This window comes from Ricinus communis, unplaced genomic scaffold (assembly GCF_019578655.1).
Source record: "Ricinus communis isolate WT05 ecotype wild-type unplaced genomic scaffold, ASM1957865v1 Ctg52, whole genome shotgun sequence".
Lineage (NCBI taxonomy): Eukaryota > Viridiplantae > Streptophyta > Magnoliopsida > Malpighiales > Euphorbiaceae > Ricinus > Ricinus communis.
Genome location: NW_025963485.1, coordinates 1 through 18,971, shown reverse-complemented (window position 1 = coordinate 18,971; position 18,971 = coordinate 1). Strand labels below are relative to the sequence as shown.

At 34.0% G+C, this 18,971-nt stretch overlaps 1 protein-coding gene across 2 annotated transcripts; it reads right to left on the bottom strand.

Moving 5' to 3' along the window:
- Positions 1-905: 905 nt before the first annotated feature.
- Positions 906-5,816, bottom strand: LOC8270276 (uncharacterized protein DDB_G0283697). Of its 2 annotated transcripts, none has more exons than XM_015717502.3 (9): positions 5,484-5,816; positions 5,262-5,367; positions 4,611-4,906; positions 4,359-4,464; positions 3,924-4,277; positions 3,735-3,811; positions 3,527-3,651; positions 1,809-2,096; positions 906-1,219 (listed from the first exon to the last, which is right to left on the bottom strand). In XM_015717502.3, exons 1-9 carry the CDS (start codon positions 5,615-5,617, stop codon positions 1,197-1,199), a joined length of 1,509 nt encoding a protein of 502 aa, XP_015572988.1. In that variant the 5' UTR covers positions 5,618-5,816; the 3' UTR covers positions 906-1,196. The 2 variants fall into 2 exon arrangements, with proteins under 2 accessions (XP_015572988.1, XP_048226352.1); XM_048370395.1 differs by having other exon boundaries at positions 5,262-5,350; positions 5,484-5,625.
- Positions 5,817-18,971: the final 13,155 nt, after the last annotated feature.

Here is an 18,971-nt window from a genome sequence, read left to right as displayed (position 1 = left end):
TAAATATTTTGGTTCCACAACTAGTATTTAACCGTTGAATATCAATCTTTCTAGAACATAGGAAAAGTGATCTAAAAAGTTATTCATATACCTGGAACAAATAATAATCAAATATTGGACATGCAATGACTGGAAAGTCTCTCTTCATCTTGGTTAGTTAACCATTCATTATATCATTGCCGATGTTTTTGGTCAATAGCAAATGAACGAGTAGGTTTTTTATTTTATTTATATTGCAATCTGCAAACTCATATACACTTTCAAAGACTGATGGAACCATTGATTTGCTGGTTTACTTTTGATGTATTACAAAATGTTGTGCTGCACCTTTCTGTGCTATTTTTTCCTATTTTCATCAGCTCAGACAGTTTAATATATTTTTAGCAGTCCCTTTATTTTCCTGGTTGTGGTCTTCAACTTTCACCGACTACACTTCGACATTTTCTTAAACATGAGGCACTTGTATTTGCACCTCTGACCTACTAATCAGAACCCAGTCAAAATACTGTATAGACCAGTCACCAGGTATGTACATACTTCAGACGAAGTAAGACGCATGCAAAGGATGTACTTACCAGCTATGTCATCAACTGGAGTAGTCATCTAAAGATTGTGTCTGAAATATAATTATTGTTTGCCGTTCAAGATATACTGCTGGAACAAACTCAATTAGCTTTGAGTTGAATCTAAAATCTATTTATCTTGATTTGAAACAAAGATCAAGAAGTCACCCAGTTTGCTAGTATTTACATCAGAAGCATGTAAAATCTATTTTATATTTATATCTTGTCTTTTGAACCTGAGGATCCATGTATTTCGTATTTATATAAACACCCATCTCCAAAAGCATTCACAACTGTGGCTTTGGAATCTAAATAAAAAAACCTTTGAAGTGTTGTTGAGTATAAGCAAAATGAGACACACAATATCATTAACTTACAAAACTATCAGTTTATATTTGAAAGTAACCTTTTTGGGGGCAAGTGCCCCGCTACAATTCACCAAATCAGCTACAGAAGATATTGTAATAGAAGCTGCCAACCAACTCTACACAAAGCTATATGGTCTTTCTAATCGTAAGACAACATAGAAAAAATAGAATGAAATGTCATTAATTAGAACTGATGATACATCCACATACTCTAATTGTTGAGGTGTCTCTCATCAATCAACTAGCATGTCAGCTTATCCAGGATTCAATCGCTGTCGTCCCCATTTTCTGCATACAAGAGAGAATATCATAACAGAAGGTCAAAACGTACCATTCATAGAATTCTGAAAGCCACTAACAAAAAGGTTAATCGAGGGAGTTAATGAGTAGTGGCTTTGAGGTACAAGGAAAACCCCATCTATTGGTTAAAGAGTTTGTTTCGGATTGTGATGAATTTGTGTTTGCCTCGGTGAAATGTTTTTTATGGAAAAGCATAAAAAAAAACATACTTCTTTAAAACACAGGTCGCATGGTTTTAAATCCACATTTAACTTTAAAAAAGATTATGTAGGGTACAAATGCATCACCAAACAGTTGTTGAAATGGTCCATGTGTTTGGCCATCTTAGTGCCTAAAATTACCAATGCAAATTTCTCTTACATAGCATACAAGTCAAACAATTATTCAGCATCATAATAAGTTATCAAATAGATCTCAAAAGACCAAGTAAATACCACATCCACATTCTTGATGCATGTACTACAATACATCGCAAACATGGAGCAGTATAAATTGCTCATTACAGCAGAAGCTTCATAAATAACAGATCCCTGTTTCATTAAACCAAAGAAACCAAACTCAAACCATTATCACTTACCTGCATTGGGCTCTTCACTCTGGCTCTCGTCATCCCCATCATTATCTCCATCATCTTCATTTTCTGCTTCCTCATCATCGTCATCGTCATTGTCATCGTCGTTGTCATCCTCATCATCCTCGTCAGTATCATCGGCTTCATCACTATCACTTCCAACTGGTATCTTGGGCTTTGGAGGAGGTACATAACTCGTTGCGGACCTTCTACGTGAACTTGACACAATGTTACTCATGTCAATTCCCTCAAGTTCTTTTGCTCGTTCCTTCCTCTTTCTGACTTCCTTAATTTCTGACGACACAAAAGTTAATAGGCCACAAAATTAAATAATGCAACTGAGCATATGTGGACTGATATTTCTCTGCACCCAAATACATATTATATTTCTTTTACATTGTGTTTGGTTGAAAACTATAAAATTTATGGAATTTATTTGCAAATTTAAATTTTATATACTTTGAATGAAGTGAAAGTTAATTTAGAATTCTATATAATTAAATTTGTGGAAACAGTTATAACTAAACTAAATTCTAATAAAATAGATGGAATTTCCAAATGAATTCCACACCAGTAAGTCACTATATATTCCATAACATCAAAATATCTTTCAATTTTATCATTTTCATTTTATTTTCTCTTTCATATCTTTTTTCAAATGAAATGAATTTTTTTCTGGATTTCTATCAAACATAGCATTAAGCACAAATTTCCTAGTTGAACCCAAAATAGCCTCTATCCTAACCAGCATAGCATCAACTTCCAGGTTCAGAATTATCAATTCCATTATTGTAGATGCAAAATGCAAATAAAAGGTAAACCAAAAGATCCTCGCCAATATTCAAATTTATCAGGGTGTTTCAAGAAATCGAGTCGTGAACAGTATCAGTGTGGAAATGAAACAACGATATTGGGCCATGTTGGACCTTACCATACCAAAATTTTCCCATGCTGATGAGTTTTTAAGAACAATTCCCATTCAAATGGGTAAATTTAGAAGTGTTTTGCTAAACACTCTTTAGTCAAGAGTCCTTTATATTCAAAAGGCTGAAAAGAACAGATGGGGTTAGAAAAAGTAGGTAGAGTTTGAAGAACAAAGGAAAACTGAGTTGTTTCCAAATCATCAGTAACAGATCCGGAGACCAAAATCCCATTAGAAACAGTCTTTTATTTAAATCCATGCTACTTATAGATCAAGGTTTGATTCTCACTCCATGAACATGTCACAAGGATAAATGCAGCAACAAGCAATTTTACATTTAGTTTTACTGATGCTAGAAGAAAATATTGAATTTTTTCTTCACTTTTAAAAAGGAGATGTTTAGTCGGGAACCTCTCATTCTAGATCACACAACAGAATGGTAGCCCTCTGCTCATATGCTCACCAGATTCCATATTAACTTTCCTTGTCCATAACAGAGTTATCAGTCTGAGGAATTAATATTAGTTACTCTCAAAAGTAAATCAACTTGTTTCAGCTCACTATTTTCAGAAAATATGAGAACACAACAAAGACAAGAAGAGCAATAATGCTTCATACAGAACATTAACAGAAAATGATAATAAGAGCAAAAAAACAACTGCCAGGATGAGGACTCTTTTAAGGAAAAAAATATTGCCAATTAAATTACTTTCAATGGGAAACAATATCAACCCTATAAAGTAGAACAATTAGTTATCCAAAGCTAACACAACACAGCTAGAATATCAAAGGCAATAATTACCTTTTTCAGAAGGATTAGATGACAATCCTTCTTTAGAAAGTATCTCCTCTAGTTCCTTTATTAGCTGGGCCTCACGTTTATTTTCAGGCACCTGCTTAACTTTCTTGTAAACTACAGGGGGCACACTGCAAAAATAAATAAAGAATGTTAGGATGCCCAGCTCAACAAGATGTAATTTAGCTTGAAAATAGCAAGTCAGAGAAAAGACCTCATCCCACAAGATTTTATTACAGATTTTAGATGCTCAACACGTTTTCCATATACTGGAGTTGGAGCTTCCTTTTTCTGCAACACCATTGAAATAAAAATATTTTAATCCAACATTTAGAATCGCCATTTCTCTTCTCCATGCATGTGTGAGTGTTAGTGTGTATGTCAGAAGGCAGGGGCCTGATACCTTCACTGGTTTTTCAGCTGAAGATTGAGAACGGCCATCTTCAGAAGCATTTCCACTGTCTTCTGCATCACTACTGTCCTCTGCTACTTTTTCCGTGGGCTTGACCCGCTTCTTGCTAGTTACTTTAGTTTCTTTTTCAAACCTCTTCCGTTTTTTAGACCCTTCAGAATTTATCATCTTTTTATTTGGAGCAATTTTCTTCTTTGGTTTTACTTCATCTTCATCCTCTGTATCCATCTCTTTACCAGAGGAGTCAGAACTTTCTTCAGTCCTCATCTTTTTAGATGCTTTTCCTTGAGAATTTGTTTTAACACTTTTCTTCTTAGGTTCAGAAACTTCAGAAGATTGTAATACCTAAAAAACAATATATAAATCATGTGTCAGCTTCCTTATGATACCTCTAGAAGTTAAAAAGGCCAAACAAAGAATATTCACCTCATCTAACTGAGCGCTTATGAATTTCTTATAGGGATCCAGTGCATGTTTATCAAGTCTAAGATCTTCCTCTAAAAGCCGACGAAGTCCAGCCATTGTAACTTTACTGAAATTAATCAAGTGAGATAAACTTGCTTAACACGTAGAACCCATGACCAGACCATGACTAATATCATACAAGCAAATGAAGATAAACAAACTAGTAAATCAGGATTGAGGACCACAGAAAAGGGAGGATGTATAATAGCATACTCAGAATTAGCTTTGATATAGGACGCCCTCTTCGACAAGGCTTTTTTAATGATGCTCTCAGTTGGAGCTTCTTTAACTAGAGTTTTGTCAGTTTCTGATTTAGGTGTTTTTTTCCCTGTCAAGAGTCCCATGACAGGAGATTCTTCCGTTTTCTCCTCATCCTCAGAACAAGGTTCTTTTATATGATCTTTTGATTCATGCCCTTCAGGCGATTCAGTTGCTTCTCCTTTAATTGAACGGGAACCTTTTTCATCAGTTTCCCCTGAATCCTTGGAAGCATTGTCGCCATCTAAGCACTGTCAATAAAACAACAAGCACATAAATAAACATAACCAAAAAGGACAAATTCACCTAAACCCTAAACCCAAAAGCCAAAATTAGCAGAATTGCAGTGCTAAATAAAAATAATAAGAGTTCACAGTTATTACATAACCAAGATCATTAGACCCATGGGCTTTTCCAATATAACATAGAAACAGTCAATGAAATTGGAAAAGATTGCAATTTGACCCTTGCCTTCAAACTTTTTGTTTACAGAAGAATCTTGAATTGCTTAACAAACATCACATAAGGATATTTTATTTTTTTCAAAAAAAAGGGCACATGATAAAAGTTCTACGTTGATACAAAATCATTTAAAAAAAGATGTACCTGAAGCAGGCATTGCTTAACAAATCTTTTATGAACATCCAACGCATATTCTTGCAATCCCAGATCCTTCTCTAATAATCTCCTTACTCCTTCAAAGGTCAAAGAACTGTAATTTTCCCAAAGAAAAGCCCAAAAATTTACTATTATAAAAACCAGACAGACAAACAATTAAATAAACATACAATCAAAAAAAAAAAAGCAAAAGATAGAGAGAGAACTAACTTGGATTGTTCATTGAAGTAATTAACGCGGGAGCGCATAGCATCCTTAATCTGAGACTCAATTTCAGGTGAATCCACCGCCGTGTCACTTTTCACCGTCTCCTTATCTTTAACTGCCACCTCTTCTTCTCCCATTTCTCGGCGCTGCTTTCAGTGTGTGAAAACGGAACGGTCCTTTCGAGTTTTTTTTTTAATAACCTTAATGATTTTTTCTTTTAAAAAAAAAAAAAAAAAAGAGTGAAACAAGCACTACTGCTACCTACTGTAGCTGGAGAAGCCAAAATGGGGAGAGGAAAGTTTATGGTGTGATGTTTTTACGTGTTTTGATTTGTGAATTTTAAGTTTATGATCTGGGCCTTCACTTTTGTACTCAATTCAGCCCTTCGATTCGACAGATAGTACAGTGTCTTATACCTGCGCGCGGGGTAATCTGCCAATTTATGTAGGATTCTTTAAAAAAAAAAAATTTCCAACATTATTTCAAACAAAAAGTTTTCATAAAAATATATTGTTTTAAAAATAAAAATATACTAAAATAAATTATTAAACATCAATTATATCAAATTTTAAAAACTAATTATCACGGATAATTAAAAACATCAACTAAAAAATTAATAGAATTGTCTAATTACAAAACAAAAATACGTTAAATATATTTAAATTATCAAGAACGTGCCTCCTTAGCCTTAATACGTGGAAAATCCCCACGTCTTTGTGGTAATATATTTCTAGTAAATGTACCGAGAATAGATGTCACAATAAGTGTACATTTCATATGTTATGCAATCTTGACTAATGGATACTCGCATGTTACATGGGTTTCATTCAGTATTTGTAATGTGTAATAAATAAAAGAGCTTCAAAGCGGGCCCTCAGATTTTACCTGGTGAAGTACCCGCTGGCTCAAAGTCAGACACTGTGTTCTAAGGGTTCTGGGACAAGGATGATCTTGACGTCGTGTTTATTCGTCTTTCTTTTCATCTTTCTTTTGTACCCCTTTTTTGAGTCGGTGTTGTCCACCTTTACAGTTTTCTCACCCTTGTTAGTATTTGCATTGTGTCTCCGATGGCACTTGTGAGTTCGTGTCTAGTCTTTAAAGAGTCCATGTCTCTGTTTCCTATTTAATCTTCTATATTTTTTTCGTTTTCTTTTCTTTCTTTTCTTTATATTTTTCTTTACTTTCTTTTCTTTCTTCTTGTGTCTTCCCTATTCTCTATTTTTTTCTCTACATATTTTCCTTTAATCTTTTTTCACTAGAGAAGATCCTTTTTCACCCATTTTTCCTATATTATCCTTTTCTCTCCTCTCAACTGTCCACCGCCCAAAACGCCTATGTAGGCAGCAGTTTGAGGCGCACACTTAAATGTCTCTAGTAACTGTGACACTGTAAGGCTTTTCCACCTAATTGGAAACATATTAACTAGTCACAGAGACTAATGTGGAGAAAGGGAGGAATCGTCCGAGTAATTCTCTAAGACACTTATATTAATTGAGTGGCGTACTAGATTCTACAAGGAAGCTTTGCCATATCTAGAGATGGATTGAAGGACAATTTTCTTGTTTGTGTATCCCTACTTTTAATTTTATTATTTAATGGCACATTCCTTATAGAGACAACATAAATATTTTCTACAGTGAATAAGTGATGGTACAATGGTTCTTACTCAGGGAATCTTTGGACTTAGTTTGAAGTTTTTATTAGGTCATCATGGTTCTAATATGAATTTGAGATTTCAATCGATTTATAGGATCTATCAATAATAAAGAAAACAACAGTAAGGCTGCACCAAGCACTACAGCATGTGAGATCCACATAAGTCTAGCCCAATTTCCATTTATGTTTAGCTTAAGTTAGCTATTTAATTATGTACAAAGAGGCTCACCTAGTCTAACTAAATTATAAATTATGCTTTAATTGCCAAATTTTTATCTTAAATGGACTACAATTTACATGCTAAGGCCTAATTTAATTCTCTTATTCTGAGTAAGTCAATTAATTAATTAGACATAGCAAAGCCTGCTAAGTCTCAATTTGATTTTTATTTAAGCCTAGTTTATCAATATATTAACTTAATGGGCTACAAATTACATGTCAAACCCTAAATTTTAAAGCTGTAAGTCTAGAGATCCAATTTTATTAACATTCACTCGGCAGGTATTTATCATCAATTCACAAAACATAAAGCAAAATAAGGAAAGCAATAAAACTAAATTATTACAACCTTAACTTAAAAAATGACTAAAAGAAATCAAAATTGGCAAAAATCAGTAAAGACTCTCGAAATCTGTAAAAAGGGGACTGATTTAGGACGACAACTAGTCGGTCGGCTCTAGGGTTCTTTCTAGGCCAAATTCGCTTAATTTTTGGTGCTCCACTCAAATATCTTTGAGGCTCATGCATAAAAACACATAGAAAACAATTAATATATATGAAATAACATGTAAATAAACTAATTCTAAGGCAAGAAAACTCATATTAATTAAAAGGTATATTTACAGTAAGTAAAACTTCCTAACATGGCAATTCCCTAGAAAAATTGACATTACACTAAGCATGCAAATTCAATATAATCTAGATCTATTCATGTAAATATATGGATTTTCATTTTAAAAAATAACAAACCTAGCATATCGATCTATTCATGTGATTATTATATTCAAAACCTAGAAATAGGAAAGTTATCAATTTCAAAACTCGAAAAAACATACTTATAATAAAAACAGGAAAAAATCATACAAGAACCTAATTCTAAGCATATATAGCATAAAAAGAAATCATTAGAAGACAATTACATCAAACCCAACATATTTCTAATGACAAAAAATAAAAAACCACAAAGAATAGAAGAGAGATGATGATGGATATTTTGAAACCCTTCGGTTGTTACCATATTATGCAGATCCTCAAGACTCGGGTGATGAGGAGGAGGTTCAATTGAAAATAGGGTAGAAATTTAGAGTGTTTTAGGGTTTTGTATTTGATTTTTGAGAATGTATATTGCTGAAAATTTATTGTTGTTCTGCTGAAAATTGTCGACCCCTAAGCTTAGGATTTTCTTGTGTATTTATTAAGAAAGTCAAGAAAATCCTAGAGACTTAGATATACGTTCTTAATTTGTTTGATAAATATCATAATTAGAAAAACTATTTTTTTGACTTATCAAAAGTGTTTAATGATAATTAGTAATAAATATTGAATAAATCATAAAAGTTATTAAAAAATTGAATAATTATCAATAAGCATTCTAGAAAATATATATATTTATTTATTTTGGCATTTTAAAATACATGAAGATGACGTTGAATCTTAAAATTAGAGCTAATCAAGACTGTGTAAAGCCAATCGGCCTGTGTACAGCCAATTTGGCTACACGCAGAGTCGATTGGCTCTAGATTAGAATTCTTTAAAAAAATTACAATTTGACCTCTAAACTTTCAAAATTTGTAATTTTACCCATAAATTTAATTTTTTCTGTCAGTATAGTCCAAATTAACTTCAAAAATGATTTTGATTCAATTACTCACAGCACTAGTTGTGATTTGACCATCCTTAATCCCTCGAGACTCGAGAAAAATAGTAACTTTCATCGATTTTTTTTTTTTGTAATTTTCTCGATATCTAGATCTGAAAAACATGTGCTGAAATTCTACCCCTGATTTGTCGAGATTTATGAGTATAAATATGATTAAATAAATTGAAAAAGATCATAAATATTAAGGATACGGTAAAAATGATATGATTGTAAGTTCATAGGCCCGAGTTGGTGCAAATTTTACATCTAGCTTTTGACTTAGGGACTACGGTCGTCTAATTTTAGGGATAGGGACCACGCCTTGAAGGACCATGCCTATCTGATTGAGGGACTGCACCCATTTGATTTTAGGGACCATGTCTAAGGACAAACATTTGCAGAGACTTCCCTCTAGCTTCTTGATCATATTTTGCTTCAGGAAATAATAAAATTGTAATTTCCACTTCAGGTTGTGACTTGGTTAATTTTCCACTTTCAGGTGTTGAATTTGCTAAGGCTTCGTGTTAACTTAATAATTCCCACTTCGAGATATAACTCGACTATTTTTGTCCCTCGGGGACTAAACTGCTAATTTTTTTTATTGGGGACTAAAACATAATTTGTCAGTCAGGGACCACAATAGCACTTTTTCCACCTTTAGGACATATAAGTATCCTTCCTTATCCATTCTTTCATTTCACCTATTATTCTCTTTAACTCTCTCTTAAACTATTTCTTTGATTACTTCTTCAGTTCTTGACCAAATCTTTTCAAACTCTTTTTAAAATGGCAAATTCTCCATCGAGATCAGAGAACCACACCCTATTTACACCGGATTGGGACTTTTCACCATCAATCTTATGCCAAATGACCTAGGGCCAATGAAAGGGGAGGAAATCCCTATTTTGGCCAAATTGAGCATCCATAGGGCTTTCTCAGTCGTGGATGAGGTATTTTCTTCTACTAAACTTGTTTATCTATCATTTTTACACTTGAAAAAATATAATTTGTTGAAAAATTATGAAAAATCGAAAGAAACTGGGATGCCCTAACATGAACAACCCATTGATTCTGCATAGTCAGATTCGGACGTTCACGAGCTAAAATGACTTTTTGCATACAAATTTGCTTGAAAAACTTGAAAAGATCAGTATACATACCTATTTTTTGACTATGATGTATGTGTATGTATATTTATACCTATTTTCATACTTTTTAGAATGACACTGTGTCGATCAGATTCATCGAGAACTTCTATGGTGCCTAGAGTGGTTTGATGAGCTGTCGAGCTTCGTCCAGGCTTAGATTAGTGACACCAAGTTCTATCGGTTTGTTGCGACATTACCTTTTACCACTAGGAGGACTAACTATTCACTGCTTGATAGGTGGATGGACACTATCCACACCTTCCATACTCTAGTTGGAGAGCTGACTTTGTTCCCCATTTCTTTCACTGCTATTACAAGATCGATTTCTCAAGTACCTTTGTACCTTTTCATGATGCTACACGACCAGAAGTTTGAGGCTCGGGATCAATTTATCATTTATTTATTAAGGTTCTTGACTATGTATAAAAAAAACTCGTTTAGTCTATCAAAGCATCCCCCTCCATTATAGAGGTTTACCCTTCAATCTGTATAGTAGGTTGACCAGATGGCCCGATCCTTTTTGGTTTACTTGTTCAAAACCACCTTATTTTGCGATTTGGAAAACTCACTGAACTGACATTACTTAGCCCCTCTAAGATATCTGAATTGAGTTTCTTCTTACAACTGGGGGTCCATTACTTGTATCAATAGATGGACATCATGGTCTGTGGGAGCAAAAGGCTCTAAGCTTTTTGCATATTATACACATAAGTTTTTCTTTCTATTTATGCATTCTTATTTATTTATTTGTAATTGTTTGTTGATTGCTTGAATGCAGGTGTGGGCCTTGGAGGTCAATCTTTTGGTAGGTTCTCGACCTATCAACACCCCCCGGGCTTTCCCTATTTGAGCTGCTAGGGCTCGAGTAGGAGCGTCTCTTTAGAATTAGCGCAAGTCCATATGCACCCATTATGGTAAACTCCTTATCCTAGGACTAGGTAAAAGAAAGACATATTATTTTGATTTATAAAACTCAAAGTTCGATTACTTACCTTTCAATTTTTAGATTCACGGTGACTGGCTCTTGGAACACCACTATTAGGATCCCAATATGCCGTCTACTACAGATATCGAGCATAGGACGATAGTCCTTGTCGATCTTGCTTGCTGGGTATGGTACTTGGGGCGAGTGGATTTATGATTGGGAGATGGGGTATGGTCCTTGTCAAACCTTTTTACTCGTTAGATCCAATTGGCTCTATATATAGCTGAATCAGCTCTACATAGAGTCGATTGGCTGAGCAAAGAGCCAAATCGGCTCTGTGTAGAGCCGACCGACTCTACATAACGTTGATTAGCTAATTTTCGAAATCTAATACCGTTTTGCGCATATTTTGACTTTAAAACGCCCAAAAATATATAATAAGTTTCTAGAAATTTTTTGTGATAATTATTAAGATTTTTAAAAGATCTTTATTTGATTTTATTGGATATTATTGACTGATAAAAAAAATCATTTTCTTTTAAAAATTGAAAAAACGATTCAAGCTTATCTATAGCTCTAAGGTTAAAAAAACCTAGCTCTATATAAATATTGTTATAACTTAATTTTAGGGTTACTAATTCTTAGCAATTATTAGCAGTTCTGAGTTAAAGAGAGAAACGCTAAAAAAACCAGATGTTCATTTAAACAGAAAGCTTTTTTGGTAATTATAAATATAAGTGACTAAGAAAGAACTTAGATTAGGAAAGTTTTCATTGAATGACAGAGGATTTTTCAAACTTGGACAACACAGGATTCTCATGTGATCTTCAATTCAACCGCTTCAACCTCTCTAAAGACTCATAGATTAATAATCTACAGTAACAACCTGAGGGTTTCCCTACAATCAGCATCATCATGATCTTTTTCCCCTTATTGGTTCTTTTGTCTTTATGATTCTAGAAATAAGATTAAGTTTATTTTTGAATGTTTTATATGATTTACTTGATTAGATTAGGGTTTCATAATGAATTAACATGAATTGTGATATTGTGTTTGAATCTGATAAGATGAATTATCCTAGGTTTTGAATCTGATAATTAGAATGATTAAGGCAACATGATTCATGTTTTCTTATTAATGATTATATTATTGTATTAAGTTTCTTTTAGGGTTACATATTTAAATATAGAATCTGCCATGTAATGTGTTTTGACCTTCTATGAGTTTTATTTTTGTGTTTATGTTATTTTACTTATTTTTGGTCTATTTAATTTGTTTTCTATGCTTTTATTTTATTATTTTATTTTTTACCTTCTATGCATGTAAATTTGGCTCCAAGATGTGAGAATTTTAAGAAAATTGAAGAACCAACAAAAGAAAAGCCTGCCTATTGGCTCTACACTATTATTTACCCAAATTTCAAATTTCTATATATTTTAATCTATTTTGCTCACTGTAACTTATTAGGTGTTTTTCTTTTAATTTCTTAGTTGTATGAGGGTTGTAATAGCTAGATTTAAATTCATATACTTTAAATTCATGTATTATATTGACGGATGCTAAATATTTGCTATGTGATTGCCTAATTCAAACTGGACATATAGACTTAAGCTAAAATTGGGCCTTAACATGAAAAAGTAGTCCATTAAGTAAAAGGATGGTGAAGTGGGCTTAACTTTAAAATCCAAATAGACTTAGTAGGTTTTATCATACTTTAATTAAATTAATTAGGTCACATTAGATTTAAGGTCACCCAATTGGGCCTCAACATAAAAGGTAGTCCATTTAGGCTTAATTCCATTGAATTAAATGCATAAATTGTAATTGAGATAGACTAAGTAAGCCTTATACATAATTAATTATTGAAGCAGGCTAACAAATCAAACATGGGTTGAGCTTAATAAAAATGAGCTAGACTTTAGAGGACCTAACATACTGTAATTAATGCTTAAATATAAATTATTGCATTTATAGGGAATAACCTTTTAAATAATAAAATTAAATACTAAGATACACAAATAAAGAAGATAGCTTCAGGATCCATCTTTGGGTTTTGCCCTCAGTTACCAAAACCTTTTGCTTAAAAAAAGAACATACCATTTTTTAATCATAGTGTTCTAATTCAATGTTGCTCTCTGCCTCTTGTTATTATTTTTTTTTCTTCTTTTAGCCTAGGCCATCACTTTCTATTTATAGAGATAGGTTTTTCAAGAAACCCTAGAGGAGCAAATAAACTCCAATTTATTTAAAACTCTTTTTTAAAGAAATGATAATTATTTACCAATATCTAATAAATATTGTTAAAATCCATCAATTATTGTCAAATACCTTCTAGAATCTGTATCTGGATGTAAAAGTGCCAAAAAAACGATATCGAACCAAGAAAACATAAATCGGCACTGTGTAGAGCCAGTCGGCTCTGCATAGAGCCGATTGGCTTTATCATTTTGACCTTTAAACTTTATTCTTCTTGACAATTAACTCCAAATTGATTTCAGAAATGGTAATTTTGGTTTGATTAACCTCAACCCTAACTTCGAATTCACCCTTCCTCCGTCTCCTGAGACCCGAGAAGGCAGTAACTTTCATCATAGGGTTTTCCGTAATTCCCTTGATATATAGATCTAGAAAATAGATGCTGACATATGTCCCTGGTTTGTCAAAATTTATAAGCATGCAATGCGTTTAAATAAATTGAGACAAATTATAATATCAAGGATACGACAAAAGGATATCTTCGCAAGCTATAAAAGCTATGCCTCATAAGCGCGAACTTTGATTGTTGATTTGATGTGGGGACCACGCCCGCTTAAATTTTTTTAAGGACTTCACCTGGTATAGGTTGGGGACTTTGCCTACTATTTGGGAATCACGCCCATTGATTTTAAAAGCACGTCTGTTGACATGGGAACCACGCCTATTGATTTCATAAATGTAGAGACTTTCCTCTGGCTTATTTCCATGAAAAAATTTACCACTTCTAGTCAATTCAATAATTTTCTACTTCTAGGTACTTTTGGTTAGAATTTCCTGCTTCGGGGTGCAATCTGATTTTTTTTGACACCTTTTGGAAGCTATACTAGTACTTGGCCATGCCACTATATTTTCATTCCATGAATTTAATATACCAACATTATAACTGATAGCAAAGCTTATATTCAACAATTGATGATAGATGATAGATTCACCCATCATTTAGAGGGTTGTTAGTGAGAGGTACGAGATAACAGAGAACAAAGAACATGTATAAAGATAGAGAATAGATTCATCCATATAAAAGTTACACAAGGATAAAACAAAATATAATAACAAGACACAGTAAATGTAGTAGAAACATTAATCTCAAAGAAGATGGAGAGCGAAGAAGAAGGCTTCATTGTTAAAGGCTGATTAAGCTGTCAACTTCTTATTAAAGGCTTATTGTTGCAACACTAATAATGTATTTTTATCATTAAATTGTTAACATTTTAACATGAATATATATACGTATACGTGGAAATTTGTTATTGATGGATGTATAAAAAGATATATTTGTTCGAATGGGGTCCTCATTATCTGGTTAGTATTGGATTCTTGCAAAGTAGAACAAGAAATCAATTTTAGTGGCATGCCTATTGCTCAAAATCGGTTTTCTCCAAGATGGGTATGTTATACCAAAGAGAAAACTAAGAGAAAGACTATATGGGTCCCATCTCAACCAAATGTAATATTAATGGTATTATATACACGTTATATGAGGGACCAAAATAATAGCAAAAACATATTTTGCAAGTTAATCTAGAAATTAGTTCAGGGGCATATAAGTTCCACGGGGTAAATTTGTACCTTCTCCCTATATTAATTAATAAAACAAAAATAGGAATACACAATTAAGTAAGTTGGTTTCTAGATCCATCTCTAGATATGGTGATGCTTCCTTAAGGAATCTAGTTGTGCCACAAATTTAGAACAAGTGTCTTGGTGATTACACAAGTTGAAAAGCCTTACAGTGCCATAATCGTTAAAGATACTTGGATACGCATATGAAACCACCACCCACAATGGCGACTATGTTGGGGATAAGAACAACTGATTCTAGTGTATCTTTACCTTTAATTTTATCACTTAATAGTCTATTCCTACATCACTACGCTATTTTCACACATTATACACATTGGTCCCTATAGCCTCAATGACATCAATTAGTAGTTATTTGGCTCTATTTGAACCTTAAAATTGTGACAATGGCTAACCATCACTCATAATCAAGTCAGCTTCCTTCGTCGCATAGACCCTTGAGTAGAGAGACGAGCAAAGGAAGAGTATTTATTGTAGGAGTCTTTATCTTTACCTGAGACTCAGCCTATGGTTATGATATTAGTAATTTTCACTAGGTACCCAAATGCCTGCTATTTAAGGTATTTTTTTATTATAAGAGTTTGAAGCCCACATTTGGAAGGCCTCAACCCATAACAAGCAGGCTTTGCCCTTATATTGGAAAATACCACCTTGTTTGTTTACTTGCTTTGAGAGGTTTTAGCATATGCATTGGTTTTTATTGTCCCCTATTAATAGTAAACCCAACCAAAGATCCTAAGAAAGAAATTTAACTTGAACTATATATGTGAACAAGAAAGTTGGAAGGAATAATTATATAAAACCTTATATATTCTTTGTCTTTGCTTCTTTTTTTTTTGCTAACCTTTGCATTTATCGTGCATCATGCATACCACGCATTTGATGAATCGCTCCAACACTTTGTTTTGAAGCCATATATGGGTTGAAAGAGACAAGAGAGTGGTAGGCTTGAGAGAGTTCCTTTGTTGTTAGAGATCATATCAGTATTGGAATACCTAGAGATTGAAAAGTCAACTATCTGCAACTAAGATTGAAACTGGGAATGAGACTAAAAAGGCTAACGATAGGGCTAATAAACAAGATATCGAGATCCTCAAGAATGTTGTCATCAATGACCTGACGGGCGTGATCCTAGAAGAGCTCCAACAACTCTTCGTTGGGATGGTCATAAACCAAGCTCCTCCAACTGCACCGATTGCCCCGTAGCACCTAATCCTCCCATCGTTATTGGTTCCACTATTGATCTTATTGCTGAAACTGTTACTGCCACTGCCATTACTATTGCTACTACTACCAATGCTATTGCTAATGACCTTACTAGAAGAGGGGTGCCAAAAAAAATTTAGGACTTTGATAAGTTTATACTAGACCAAGCTAAGGAAAAAATTACTATTGCCACTAATGAAGCTGTGAGTGGCCTGAGTGTGAGGTTGGACAAGATGCAAGGGATGCTGGAGCTCAATGGTTTGGAGTTGATTTATAATTTTGATGACCTAGTTCTGACTAGGGAAGAAAAGATGCCTTTGAAGTTCAAGATGTCCAAGATGAACAAGTTTAATAGAACCGGGGATTTGAAGGTCCATCTAAAATTATATGTTACTATCATAGGAACTACTCAATTGAATGAATCCCAAATTGTGAAGTTATTTGTACTATCCTTGGAAGGACCTGTTATAAATTGGTACCATGGCTTAGAAAGATCTGCTAAAGTTGAGTGGCGAGATCTTTGTAATTCTTTTGTAAAGTAATATGATTATAATAAACATCTTGAAGTTTTTATTAGAGATTTGGAATCCACTAAGTAGAAACATAACGAGTCATTCTCTGACTTTTTAACTCAATATAGGAATAAAGCTGTATTTATGAAGAACAAGCCTTCTAAAAATGACCAAGTTGGTATGGTGGTCCAAAATTTCCATCTAACTTGGGTTGAGAAGCTTTAGATGATAAACCCTAAGACATTTATAAACTTATAGGACGATGGGCTACAAGTCGAGAAACTGATAATGACAAAAGAAAGAATATCCAAACTGGTAGAAGAATGAATTGTGAAACTAGAAGGTGCAGAACTGTCAATGTGAATGTTGTCCAACAACCAAAAAGGTTCTCCAACTTTAAGCAACCTCTCTTGAAGATTTTTGAAAGACTGGTACAAAATGGCATGTTGTAACCTAGTAACCCTACGAACCTGCAAAACTGATGGGTGCTACTCGTGTTAGCTACAATCTAAGGCAGTGTACCTATCGATGCAGTCTAGCACTAATGGCGAGTATCAAGGTCGTATTCGAGTATCAAGGTCGTATTCCTCGGGAAAGTGAAAGCCCAGAGTTACTCCTTTGTTCTTTGTTATATTAACCTAAAATTAGCAATAATTTCTAAACTAACTAATAGCTACAAGCTAAGTCCTAAGGGAGATGCAAGAGTGATTGATAAACGAAATAATCAAAACAAGAAGACAAACCCAAAGGGAATCTAAACTAGTTGGCAATCAAACAAAAGATAAAGGATCGGTGAGTCTAATTATGCTACCCCTGGACGAATTCTTAACCGAATTCGGTTTCTCTCTTGAGATAACCAAATTCCTAAACCTAATAACCTAAAGTTGGAATCTCTTCCTAACGATTGATTCTTAAATTAGCATTAAGCTTTAATCCGCCTCTATTAAGCTTTGTTAATTCTTAATCCGGCTAGTTAATTATCCTTATCTCTAAGCGATTATTAACCAGTTCTTGCTATTCAAAATTCCAATTGCCAAACAGATTATCTTATTAATACTGAGAACAAGAAGAATACAAAACCAACTGAAACAATCCAACAATATAATATCAAGCCAACATAGTAAAGAAATCCCAATGGATTTAATCAATCTAGCTAATCATGAAAGCTTCATTCTCGATTCTACGAGAATTTTTATGAAAGCCTTTCATTTGCTTCTCTTCGATGGAAGTTTTATTTTCCCAGTATGTATCCTAATTTTTGGCCTAATTCTTCTTCTGATGATCGATTCAATCTCTGATAAAAAAGATATAGGAATCCATTTTCTGAAAGATCCTGGCTTTCGTGCTTTGGTGGGTCTCCGAGATCCTTTCGATGACCTATGTTGGGATATCTATTACTTTCGTCCCTGCTCGACGGGTGGGTCTTGCAGTCAAGCTCCCTTCTGCCTTTGCTCATTCTTAAAATACACAAGAATTCAATTACAACAATAAGCAAAGGTAGAGAAAACCCGATTACACCTTTGGATGAGAGTAAACAGCCTCAAATCCTTTTGCTCCAATTGAATCAATTCTTGTTCCTCTTGCTCGATTTGAAAATCAATCAACGAACCTCGCCCAATCTTCGATCCTTCAAAGGAATCCGATTAAAACCTTGATCCAAGTCTCATTTTCCCTTGGTTTCAGCTCAGAAAACCCTTAGGGAAAGAAAAATTAGGGTTTGGGACGTTCTAACCCTAGCCTACTCCCATTTTTCCTCTCTTTGTTCTTTTAATTAATACCCCCTGTCGCCTCCAACACGGCCGTGTTCTTGGCCGTATGGGGACACAGTCTGGTGTTCCTGGCCGTGTCACTCTCTGTGGCCGTGCTCGCTAAGAACTTATTTTTCTTTTATGTTTGATGACACCCAACACGGCCGTGTTGGTGCCCGTGTTGGGAACACTACCAGTGTTGAAACCAACACGGCCATGTTCAGCTTCCTCATGATCGTACTTAGCTCGTTTCGGCAGCTTTGACGTCCAATTATGCTCCAATTCTATCCTTTATCATCCTTTGACCTCTTTTGGACCTAATGCACACAAACATACGTATAGGGTGACTGTTGAGAATAATTCACATCCAAATGTCCATAAAATCAATCTTAAAAACCCCATTTAGATGTGTGTATTTTACGCACATCAAATAACCCCACACTTAGCTCATTGCTTGTCCTCAAGCAATCAAAAGTAAAATAAGGAAAATAAACCACTAAGGAACAATACTTAAACTGACAGACAAGCTAGAGAGCTCCTGCACATATCCTTAACAAGCGTAAGTCAAACAAAAAGAAAAGAAGCAATCAATTCAAGTATC

Excerpts from the sequence above, each read along its gene's own strand:
- LOC8270276 (XM_015717502.3), bottom strand. The coding sequence starts at position 5,617 with ATGGGAGAAGAAGAGGTGGCAGTTAAAGATAAGGAGACGGTGAAAAGT. Across the intron at positions 5,368-5,483 it reads TACTTCAATGAACAATCCAA|TTCTTTGACCTTTGAAGGAG; the intron begins GTTAGTTCTCTC and ends GGAAAATTACAG. Across the intron at positions 4,278-4,358 it reads TAAGCGCTCAGTTAGATGAG|GTATTACAATCTTCTGAAGT; the intron begins GTGAATATTCTT and ends ATTGTTTTTTAG.